The sequence below is a fragment of the Dendroctonus ponderosae genome, unplaced genomic scaffold, assembly GCF_020466585.1.
Source record: "Dendroctonus ponderosae isolate FM_Combo_2020 unplaced genomic scaffold, Dpon_F_20191213v2 Dpon_F_20191213_3, whole genome shotgun sequence".
Taxonomy (NCBI): Eukaryota; Metazoa; Arthropoda; class Insecta; order Coleoptera; family Curculionidae; genus Dendroctonus; species Dendroctonus ponderosae.
The window spans coordinates 9,994,365-10,007,257 of NW_026018508.1; the positions used below are offsets into that span (position 1 = coordinate 9,994,365).

The 12,893-nt window shown below is 32.5% G+C and overlaps 1 protein-coding gene across 4 annotated transcripts in view; it reads right to left on the minus strand.

Annotated features, from left to right (window-relative positions):
- Positions 1–12,893, minus strand: part of LOC109535791 — an 88,575-nt gene that overhangs the window by 53,152 nt on the left and 22,530 nt on the right. For 2 of the 4 annotated variants that reach the window (XM_019901795.2, XM_019901796.2), the window contains exons 1-2: positions 10,340–10,417; positions 2,896–3,117 (exon numbers count right to left, since the gene is read on the minus strand). The exons of 1 other annotated variant lie outside the window; for it this stretch is intronic. In XM_019901795.2, the coding sequence (XP_019757354.1) occupies positions 2,896–3,052 (157 nt within the window). In that variant the 5' untranslated portion in view covers positions 3,053–3,117; positions 10,340–10,417. Of the gene's footprint in view, positions 1–2,895; positions 3,425–10,339; positions 10,418–12,893 lie in introns of those variants that run through there. One more of the 4 variants, XM_048664875.1, reaches the window with a different exon arrangement.

The following is a 12,893-nucleotide window of genomic DNA, read 5'->3' on the forward strand; positions in this document are numbered from 1 at the left end:
ACACAAGTTATTGTCTCTTTTGAACAAACAGAGAAAACTACAATGGATGTGACAATTAACAAGAAATAAATAAGTCAAAGCGGAAATGTAACAAAAATTTCTTCGGAGGGAAAAAACATCCCCAACTTCAAGCAAGAAACAGGAATAACACTATGACCTCCTCTAACCGAGGATTACATAATTTAGTTGTAATCGTAATAATGAAACGTTTTAGTTTCCTCCTAAGAGCCTTTTCCACCGTTATGTTTCTTAAGATGGTATTCAACTGATTGCATTATTTAAGTTCCAAGTAGCAAAAGCTCGTTTCAGCTACGTTTACCCTAATTCCTGCACTAGATATTTTAAATCTACTAAATTGAGTCTTTAGAAAGGAAACAAGTCAGCACATGTAAGATGCATACAAGAAAACATAAAATAGGTAAGTTGAGAAAATGTCAATGAGGCTCGAGGACAAGCAGTTAATGACAACAAGTCCACCAAAAGGAAGGTTACCAAAAAGGATTAATGCAATGCCATTTACAAAGACAACTAAACACTTTGATGTAGATATGATTTATTTTGAGACTGTTGTCTTCATTATACCGTCAAAGTGTTTTAAACAGGTTGTATTCATGTAATGGGCGACACAGTGGTAACTTTATTTATGAGGGAAAATGCGATATTCACCACTATACCACATATTCAATTAGTAATAAGCCGAAAATAGAATATATTTACGTAATAGGACTTTTACAATTTGCATTTTTATTTCGATATACTGCGCCGTCTATTTTTAAGGTTCACTATAAGGGAGCTATTACGGGTTTCATTTATTTATTCCTCATTTTATTGCAACTGCAAAATCATTTTACCGGCTGCCTGCATGAAGGCAATTAGTAATTAATTTGCCTATAATGAACATGAAATGTCCAAACTTTCAAAAAGTGTATATATTTTCCATACAATGCGAACCAGTTCATAATAGCCCCCAGTATTTTTATTTGATATTTGGTTGTGCATGTTTTATATATTTTTGAAACCCTCTTATTCTAAACTTAAAAAATGTTTTTTTAAGAAATATTTTTTAACAGTCTACAATTTTTATTACTTACGAACTTAAACGGCAAGTGTCCGTTCAATTGATTTTCAATGAAGGCTTAGAACTTTTACATTTCCATACTTTTGTTCTCGATGAGGAGTAATAAAAAATATTCCAAGATTCTTGATGAGGATATTCAAAGCCAAAACCGAGAACAATTCAAGTCGTTAAAAGAACGTAATAAAGTGTAAATTATCTTCATAAAACTAGGAAAAGTTAATTAATAAAGTCCAATACTTAAAAAAACTTCCCAGGAAAAAAATGCAAAATTAAATTCAATTTGAACATGAACTGAACTCTTTAAAATCTGCACATTGTATTGAGATGCATAGGTACACATGACAAATAATCCTTTTCTTCCGCATAACTTCCCATTTCCATGCACATGCATTGTAAAGTCTACGTGTGTTATTACTTTCAACTCAACCATTCGCAACTTCCTTGAAAGCAAAAACCACCATTTCCGTGAAACTTAACGTGGCTTGTTGGCCTTTAAAGTTTAGCCGCATTTTTTGCCTCTATTCGCGTTTAGAGCTAGAGGCTTTATCGATTTCCAAACGTCGAGTAAGGGATAGCAATTTATTCGGAATACAATAGCAGATTATGTGTTTCCAATTTAGGAAACGTTAGAGAACAGGGGATTAACGGATTCGGATAATACAACTAACTCATGTCTACTGTGTCAGATCGTTTATTATCGAAATTGGGTAAAGCGCGGTAGGATTTTGAGCGTAGTGTTGGTGTTTTTGCGTTTGTTTGAAGGAGAGAAAGTGCTCTAAATCAGAGGGGCCAACGGTGGTTAAATTGAAAAAGTAGAAAAAGCCTTGATTACATGGAGGAAATATTAAAGCAACCAGACATTATTGAGAGACTCCCCAATTTTCAATTATATTTTAAATTAAATTCTTGTCGACTACTTCCAATCTTTTAAGTTAACCAGAATTTTTCAGACTCTCAATCATTTATGGTCGCCGCTTTTGAACAGCAGATCGATTAAATAGTTTAAATTCTAGATTTTTCAGAACCCATCGATCCTAAAACAGATTTTATGCAAATTTAAATAAATACTTTTTATTTCTGAAAAAAATGTTTTAAAAATATCTCAGCGATACTTTAGAAACTGTCCAAGGACGACAAATTTTGATTTAATTGTCAAGTGTTTGATTTAACATGTTTTCTCTGTTTTTAATCATTAATAGTCAGGTTTTTTTATGTTTTGAAGGTAAGAAAAAATTGTCCAAATTTCCGTCTAATTTTCTTTGAAGGATTTTTATGTTAAGCCATAGTTCCAAATATTGTCTTGTGTGAGCATTAAAAAACTCGACTTTCCTCAGGCACGAAATTACAAAATTCCATCTTCTTCAGACTTTTAATCATGTATATGACTGGGCGAATTCTTGAGTAGTCGATATGCCCACGTCTATGTTACAAAGACATGTAAGCTCATCATTTCTTTATGAAGCATTTTGGTTGACAACAAGCGAAATTTTTGCTTTCCTCACAGCTAGACTTTTACAGTATTAACTGCACTTAGTGCATTTACAGTACATTACAAATGACATTACTTCTTACTTACAGTGCAAAATTACAATTAACAGTTACAAATTACAATTAACATTACTTCTTACTTACAGTGCATTTTTTCTCAATTAGCAAACAGCGAAWGTAAAKTAAACGAACGTTGGATCATCGGTTACCAATGTCCAAAACTGTCCTCTGATTTGATAGTTATTTCTTTAATTAGTCCTAMGCTCCACAGGAATAAATGAACAGCAACTTCAGTYGCTTGTAGCAATTCCAGTTTTAAGTTTTCTTACCTGTTTTCGATGATAGGGTGGTAAGCAAAGGCCCTAAAGTAGATGTGGTTTCCGAAGTAATCAAATCGCAGCATTCTCGTTCAGGAAATTCGCTGCATGCTACCCAGCCAGTTATGGCCAGCAGCCACAATATTGTCCCGACACAAAACATACCCATCCAGATTTTTTAAATGTAATTCACATTTCTTGCAAAAACTCTTGCTTTGAACCAAAACTTCTAGGCTAAGAAAAACAGTTCGTTTATCATCTGTAGAACTTACAGATTCTAATCTCGGTTTTTTGGGCAAACACTTTCTATCTCAGGGTAGATGGTTAGCTGTTGTTTATTATAAAATTTTAAAATCCTGAAATTGTCGATTTTTCCTTCTACGTATAGATTTTAATAACTATTTTATAGAAGTTTTATAAAAACCAGCAAGTATTTTATGTTCAGTTTAGGGTCCAAAAGTTTTGCTAGGGATCTATTACAAAATAATCGATTTTATAGAAACATAAAAATATTTGCAAACATCTGTTTCGCCCGGCAAAATATTTTATGAACTTTTGAAAAAATTTGCAAAATTGTACTTTTAAACCCAGTTCTCAAACTCACTTGAAAGAAGTGAGTTTCATGACATTTCCTAACCTGGTTATAATTTCTGTGATTATTTTTGTCCAATGTTTTCTAAAATTTTTTTGCGTCTACAAAAAAGCGTTCAAGTGATTTGCAATTTCTACTCTCCACTAGAAGTTTGAGATTGTCAATTTTTAGTTTCCTGTTTAGAGAAACTTACCTACATTTCACTAATTTGATTGCCTTGGACAGAGTAGCCAGAGGAATAAATGATAGATGAGCATTTTGAAGGTGAAGTTTTTTTAGTGCCCAAACGCCCAGAACTATATTTCTTGACGTAAACGTTATTTATACTAATTCCGATTAAAATATTGCTATTTGCTCCATCCTATTTTCACATGTCTTGTTTTATATCTAATTTTCCATCCTAAAATAAATGCAGATTAAGAACAAAATTCTCACCTACTCGAACTTAATTCAAGATCTGAAACATTCCTCAATGTGTTTGTACATGAGGTCAATGTTGCGTCTAAATCTTGAACTTAAAGAATCAATAGTAATTTATTGTTCTATCTTTTGCAAGTTCTTTATATGTACTTAGGTCAAGCTATAATAGTATCACGGCATGAGATCGATAATCCTAATGGCAGATACCATGCCGAAACAGAATGAAAGGAAATAGACGATAACGAAGGGTCTTTACATGCATATTGTATCACTCGTGGTATAAAAGGCATCTAAACCGCCTATAAACAGCTGTGCGAGTCGATGAAAGAAACTGATAGGGATTTTTAACATATGCAATTGGGTTCTTGCTTCGTTTGCAGTTGTCCCATTTTTGTCTGTTTCGTCCTTTTGGACGAAATAGACTCTAATAGTTTTCTATTAATTCACCACTTCAATGACTTAAATCTAGTAAAAGACCTATAGAAATGTAAGTAGCGAAGACCTTGATACTTGAGACTGATAAAACTAAGTGGCATCACAGATTTCACATTTCAGTTAGAGTGATAACAATGAACATTTTCACTGAAAATCGTTTTACTTGAAAGCGGAAACTAAGATTCTTAATAGCGACTCTTTTAACACCTTAATTGAATAATCTCTTGCGGCTTTTAGTGTTCGCGAAAATTTAATAAGGATGAGATTAACTAGTTTTCAGCTAAAACTACACAAATTATAGTTGCATGAAGTGAATTTTACTTTTTTTACTAACTAACAATAGAACTGAAAAATACTTAGTGAGTTATACATATTTTTTTGTTTTCTCAATACTGAATTTTGCATCTACTGAATTCAACTTCATGCCTTTAGGAAATTTTAGGCAACCTTGGTTGAGTGTAATCTGAGATTAAAAGCTTAAAATTGTATCTTCAATTAGCGCTTTACCTCGCATTATTCACATAAAGAGCTCATTTCATCAAATCCACCATTCAAATTAATTTTTCTATATCCATAGTGGCTGTTAAATTGTGAATTTCCGCCGCATTGATGAGTTTATCAAAGTCTGTAAATAGTCCAATTTATTGAACTATAATACAATTGAATATGAACTGATACTTATTTGCTGTGAATTTTGTTGAATTTTACTTCCGTTTTTTGATAGTGAACAGTTGCTTTCATCTTAATATAAAAATCTCGGCTCAACTACTGAAAAATAAAAAGAAAAAGTAGTTAAAAATATAGATTTAGCTATTGAAAAACTTTAGAAGTAGTTAAAAATCGCAATTGGACTATTGAAAAATTTTGTATATTACAATAAACAGTATATAACGAACACGAGAAAAGGTAATAGAAACGCTTGATTAGGTAAAATAAGGTGCAATTTTGCAACAAGCTTTTTGCAAAAATGCTGATTAAACACTATTATATTTTCATGCATGCCAATAAATAAAACTGAGCATATTATAGCTCTTATTTTTGCATATTAACTATGCAAAAATAAGAACTTCGTATGGTGAAAATACAGGAACGCTGCGCCTCTGCACAATGAATAACAATAAAGTCTCGCTAACGAGTCGGGTTACGAAAGGCGAGAATATAAAAAGCCAGCCCCTCTTCAAAAGATAAATAACCTGTTGCTTAATAAAATATAAAACCTCAGATACCCTTAAATTTACTATTAAACTTGTGTAACTTTATATTAATCCTCAAGAAGTTTTACTCTGGAAACTTTATGAGCACGAACCTAAAATAATGGAAACCTTTTTGTTTTGTTATATATTGGGGGAGAACTTTAATCGCTCAGAGCAGCTTTTATCGAAGGGAATATATACGGCTATAATTACAACATACCCAGTTGTGTACTCTTAGGGTTTATCGTATTCTAGATCGATAAATCAGCGGAGTGGTTTTGTAAGATTTGTTTAGACATATTTATTATCTTCGGAGTTTTCCCATTAAACTTTTGTTGATTATTTCGTCGAAATATGTGCGGATGTTCTCGCAAGAGTTTTAATGTACACTAGACGAAAAACGATCTACTTGCAAACAAACCTCAAAAAATTAATCCTGGATTAATAGAAGTTCGATTCTTTTAGATTAATTAGTGGATAAAAACTCCGAAACCGGCCAGATGATAGGGATAATTTGTTACAGAGAAAAGTATTTCCAAAGTCGGAATTTCCTCCCATTTTTCACACATGATCAATATAGTTACAAATGAAAAAATGCGTATTACACATTGCTATTAAAGAAAATTCTAATGTTATTTGAGACGCACGCTTTACATAAATTTTCCTGGCATTTAGCAGTAACCTTATATCAAAGTATAAGTGCAAATTTAATTTTATTATTCTCTGGCTGATGAATAATTTAAATAGTAAAGGTCTTAATTAAGCGCGAAACAAGTTAACAGTATAAATAAAATCGAGCAAACTCCGTTTTAATCCTAAGATCTTATCTTCAACTATCGTAATCAAACTATTCAGGGAAAGTTCTTGTGCACTCAAAACATCTATCATTAATTTACAATTAATAGCCAAATATGCCATTTATATTTTAAGTCAATTTGATAGCTGCATTTACGAACAATGTGGTTTAATCCTGCATTAATATTATTATTTAGTTTCAATTCGAATTTCCCTTTGTTCATTTGGCAAACATCAAAACATAATTAGGCTGAAAATAGGTACACTTTAAAGCGGATTATCACATTTTAAGGCTAATGGATAATTAATTAGTATTGCAAATTTCAATTATGAAAAACTGGGTCAATTTTCTATTTCAGTTATAATTTTATCCAAATAATATAATCTATGAATTAACCAAAACGTTTGAAACGTGTCAAGGACATTCCATATGTAAAATTTATGTTATGTTTTACTCTATCAATTTCCATCTAGTCTTTTCCAATTTTTGGGTTTTTGAAATCCAAAGAGTAATTTGGAATAACAAGTTCTTAACAAAACTAATCAAATCTTGCAAACAATCCGTTGATTATTTAGTACTTTTTGCAATGTGGCTATTTAAAAATACACCAGCACAATGTTCCAAGCCATTGTACTTTTTATATTAATCATATTCCACTCGAAATTTAAATATTTATAGACCATGCAGTTAGGGCTGACGTCAGGTGGTCTTTTTTTAACCACACCGAATTGATAAATAGCATTTAACAAGAACTTGCTTGTTTACCATTATTGGTTTGTTGGTTTAATAATGCGCCCCCATTGCATGCTTTAAGTCAATTCCAAAGGCATTATGAAAATATACTTTAATATATTTTGCATGTGATTGATTATGTACGGCGCACACGTACTCCATTGAATTAGTTCCCCGGTGCGGTCTGGATTCAGTAACAAACAACAAAGTTTCCTAAATAGTATAAAATTAAAGTTTTCGCAAATAATGGCGAACATTGATTCTGGAAGAGTTTCGAAGCGTTTTTCCCGGTTAGCTTGCACCCGAACTGCTCAATAGTGAATATTGATTTTATTCGAATGTAGAATTCAAAGTCGATTGATGGAGTGCATGTATGGTTTCCGGGAACTTCAACTGCAATAAGAATAACATCAAAGATTTTCCCCGGTTCTAGATGATTTTAAAATTTCCTCTCTACATTGCTATTTTGTCAAATACATCAATTCCATAGTGTCAAGGAACTCCGTTCGATACAATCAAAGTTTCCCTCCGAATAAATTTGCTGATGGGAATAAAGCMTCTTACGAAAGTCTAGAGTGGTCTTCCAGAAACAAACTAAGTTTTTCAATTCCAAGAAAAGGTTTCTTYATGAAACGTGATAAACCTGCATTTGAATGGTAATGCGGCCCAGCTGTGTTAAAGTGAAAACAAGTTCGAAATTTACAAGGAATCTGGGGCATGTAGGATACATAACACTAATAATTATTTGGGAAAATTAATGCGTTTAGAGTGGTGCTATTTTCATTTGCTCATATCAAACCCAGGGCTAAAATGATTAATATATTTTATTGCCTCAGTGAATTTAATGTATCACTTTGTTTCCTCGCCTATGAGTTAATAACTTTGCTACAACATGACTAGTAGGAAAGCAAATAATCAGGGAAAAGCAGATAAAAATTAATTATTGAGAATTTKTTGGTTTTCATTACGTTTGGTGCCCAGTTGCTTGCTAATRACTGTTTTTAGAATCYCTCAATCAGAAATTTTATTTTGAATAATTCTATGRAMAAAATGTACTTTAGATGTATCAAAATMTGCATACATTTGCTAGAGCTTCTCAAAAGCTTTGCGAAAAACTCAAACCAGTCAAAGAACGGATTCAAATGGAAAAGAAGCAGAGTATAATAATAYGTTAATTTTAACTACAGAAGCAACTCATTATGCTAACGATTGCAAAAGTTTGAACAACACTAAAATAGCACTGTTTTAATTGCGCGTTATGAACATTAGTGGCAGTTAGAAACGTTAAGTCTTGAAAAAGTCTCATCTAAAACTTGGTCTGTTTTTTAATTAAGGCATGTTTATTCAATAGTTGGAAAACAACATCGAATTAGAAGCTTCTTGAACGATTTCATCATAAACAAGCATTGAATCTTTTAAACTCTTGAGCTCTTATACGGGGTACTTCGCGTTAATACGGATAAATTTTAAGTTTATGTCTAAAAAGCCAAAGTAGAAGCAAGTGTTTGAAGAGAAAGAAAACTTTTGTTGTGCAAAGAAACAGGTTTACTAACTATTTTATGAATACTACCAACCAATTTATGAATCATTTAATTTTACGCTTCGGAAATAGTGCGCATGCGAACTATTGTCTAAATAAACGGTCGTCATACCCGCTCAAATTATGAAAAATTATGTGCATAATTTCTAATCCAGGACCTCAAAACATGCATTTTTTCGTCATGAACCTATAGTAGAAACATTTATTTTGAGAAATTGTGCTACCATTAATTTTTACTAACATATAAAAAACGCTTCAGGCAAATTTACTCAATTATTCACGTTTTAAAAGAAGTTTTTAGCATATTCGTAGAATCGTAGAATAGTGCCTCTAAACTCGTTTTAAAATAAACGGTTGTCATATGCTCGTAAATTATGAAAACCAAGTTAGAAATAGTGTTAAATACGTTGGTAACTTGGGAATTCCTTAAGCTTCTCTTTTAGAATTACGTTCGTATTTAGTTTTTCGAGCATACAACTTGTTTCTAATGGATTCAAAATCATTTAGATTTCGAGACTCTAACATTGCCGGTGTTCATGTAGCTTTTAAAAGATATACTTTAAAAGTATCAATTTGAGAAAAAATAATCAGACCGCAGCTTTAGTGTCATTCTGAAAGTATGAATAAATAAAAGTCTATTTCGATCCGTTAACGCATTTATAAAGTCTGCTGGAATGAAATTTAGAGTTGATTTAACTTAATGAATAAACTTACATAAACAACTGGACTAAATATATGACAAACGCGACCGTGAAAGAGTAAATGGCTGCCAATCAACATTTGAGCTATTTGATATGCACATGCTCTACAAAAATTTGTTTTAAAACGACGCAAATGGTAAATTCTTCTATTGCTTTACCAGGACCCAAATATTAAAAGAGCAAAATTGAATAAATATTTCTTGGGGTTTGGTAGAAAATGTGTTTGAATTTCCTAATATGAAATTATGTCGAGAATTATTTTATACATTCCTCAAAGCATGCAAGCGCCGTCATACTCGTAAAAATTTAGTGAGATATCTACTAAGCTCTAAAATATTTACGTGACTTCCTGCTAAGGCATTTTTCGAAGGAAAACTAAAAATTTTATAGCATTGTTCCAGTCATTTCTTAGAAGGGAAGTTTGGAAAAAGATGCTATTTAATTAATAACACAGTTAACTACCAAATTTGAAAGAGGTCATCCAGGTGAAACTGCTGGTTATCTAATAATAAAAACGAATAAAGTATTTACATTTTGCATCGCCAAGTCAATAACTCACGTCATCAATAACCCCTATCAATTTAAACTTCCCACCGTCCACAATGTAAGTTATTATTTATTTCCTCTACCCTTCCACGTCGGTGTTTGCCACGTAAAATATTCCCTGCCTATTGAGAACTTTATTAACTTTTCAGTTTGAAGCTCGTTCAATTGATTGCCTGAAAATCGGCAATCTCTGTTCGGCAGAAGTAACATTTTTCATATTTGCTAAATGGTGCAAAAAAGAAGGGGTTTGATAAAGTATTGAATCAAGTCAATATCAAGTACTTTATAATTATGTTGCTTAAGCAAAAAACCCTGCAATCATGTGAGAAAGAGAGCCACTCTGTGCTATTTTTAGGCCCTTCAGTAATTTTCAGATAAAGTCACATCCTCCACAATTTTTTTATAGAAAATAAGGATATTTTTGCTGTTAGATGTGAGAGTTTTGGTTCAAATGCAAGAAGTTGGTCGGGACTGACCTTCAAGAAATTGGAAGAGATTTACCTTGATTCGCGCCACTTAAGTTTCGCGGCGAAGAGCTGACAGGCACGTTTCGCGTTCGAGCGCGAGGTAACTAAGCGAGGGCCGTCGCGACGGAAGTATTGCGCTTTACGCCACGGCGTCGCCACGAGGTCGATGGCGCCGTCCTCCAAGAGCCGGCTCACGGTGGAACAAACCACCAATTTGTCGAAGGAAAAAGCAATCGAATCCAAAAGTAAAGGGTTACAGTTCAAAAGTGTTTTCCTCCCAAAATTTGCCAAAATTTTCCGGATTTTTATTTGAGGACGACGGAAACTCTCAAAGATCAATCTTGGTGACTTTGTTATCGGCTATTTATGCACTAAGAAGAAGGTTACATAAACACGCTCAAACTGGATAGTCTTGATTAACTATCCTTGTAGATTGTGCACTATAGCAGCATAAGAAAATGAAAAGTGAATAGAGAGATATGGAAGAACATATTTAGCGCCCGTTCACTAATAATTGCAGGCTGTAACCGAATTAATAGCAGGCACTAAATTTTAAATTGTAACCTATAAAATACGTTACTGTTTTCCCATCTAGTGTTTCTGTGCCGGTGTTAAATATAGTATTTAAAAGTGCGTCTTGGACATTTTTTTATTTTAAAAGTCCTTATCAGTGGTTTATGCAATTACCATCATACTCATATTACTGACTTCATAATTTAAAAAAAAATGCGAATTTCCATGCGCCCTATTCGCATAGGGCCAAACATGCCCAATAGTAAGAAGTAAACTAAATTATATCTGGTTTAAAATTTGATGTTAAATAAACACTATTTCTAATAAAATATGAAATTTACATTCAAATTTAAAATMCCCATATTTTGAACWTTATTCTACATTTCAAAAGACAAATTAGTCCAGCGATTTTTTTGTCCTTTGGCTGGACAGCCTGTGCTCTTTTTATCAGCAAACATTATAGCAGATCTAAAAATTAGTTTCGATCAGACAATCTTAGGAACGTAAATTTTTCGAAAATAGTATGGAAGCTAATTTAAGCAATATGCAAATCACTTGGAAAAAATAGAGCTATGATTCATTTTCAACAAAATGTTTAGTATTGGAAATTTTTTTCGCAACTGACATTATTTTAGGCAAATGTGCTCAAAAGATGTTTCTTAATATTCCTCAAACTGTCCAAGTAAACCTCAAAACACTGACACTAATTTCCAACCACCCTGTATAATAGAGGCAGAAATTGTGATCGAGTGCACTGTTTTTTGGCGGTTATTCCCAATGCTTTAGCATTTCTTTACTCCTCCTGCTAAAATTATTTTCGATTCGTATTCTTAACTATTTCAATGTTTACTTTTGTTTCTAATAAAAACAAATCAGCGCAACTTTCTGTGTTCAACTGTTATGGTTGAAACCAGTCATATTTCTAAACTGATACAAAAAATCCTGATCTGATTCAATCGCTTTTCCATTTTTTCCCACTGAAGCACAAAACGTATTCAGTCTTACTCAAGAAATTATTGAATAAACATATATTAATAATCGTTCCTAGCAATATTAACTAAAACTTCCGTTATCTCCTATTGGCCTCAAATGTTTAATTGTTTTGTTATTTACATTGGCGGCTCATTTTTCTTTATCTTTCTATAAAAGATGTGAATTGATTATGCATGTTGTATGCAATATTTTAATTATTTATTTAAAAAAAAAATTGTAGTCTTGTCTGAGTGAACGGTAGGATTTTCCACTGTGCGTCATTTCCAAACGATCGCCATTTGCGCAGTCCCCGCGACCTCTCAATTCTCCCACGACTGGACTTTCCACTTTAAAATGCATCAAAACTTTACTTACCCAGAACTGTTTTGGGGGAACTCTATTTTCAGCGTCTTACCGTGAGGGTAAATGGATAAAGTGAGATTTAACTTTTAAGTGTTTTGAATGGCGACAGTACGACTCATGCAAATTGCACTTGTTTTCATCACACAAGTTCAAGCGCGGAAATATGTGGAAGTGAAAAAATTTTGAAAATGTAATATTATCTGAACGTAAATTTAATATACTGATCATTACATTAAAATGTCTACAAAGAAACAACAAACTATTCATTTGGTTTTACAGTATTCAATCGATAATAACCACTCGGTCAACTAGTGTATTTCGAACTAAAACTAATGCTTTATTTAGCATTTAAATCGATACATCAGGCTCTCAAATGCCGTATATGGTAATTTATAAATTTTGGCGGAAGTTCTGTTGGTTAACGTTTCTCAAAACAAGTTTCAGTATTCGCAACCTCATACCTTGTAGTGGCCAGTCAGAAGTGTTCTACAAGCACTACAGGGAACATTCTGGTTCCTGATTATGCATTTGCTTCGCAATGAATTTATTTCACGATATATTTTTAATTTCAGCACATTTCTGCGAGTACTAACTACTTAGTTTATTAATTTTATTTCACTTATGTTTTAAATTTCTCTTATAAATTCGTTTAGATTGCTAGATGGACATTTTCTACAAAATTCAGTATATAAACCCAAGTTTTATATAAACCCAAGTATTTCTGTCACAAAATGTTAAGA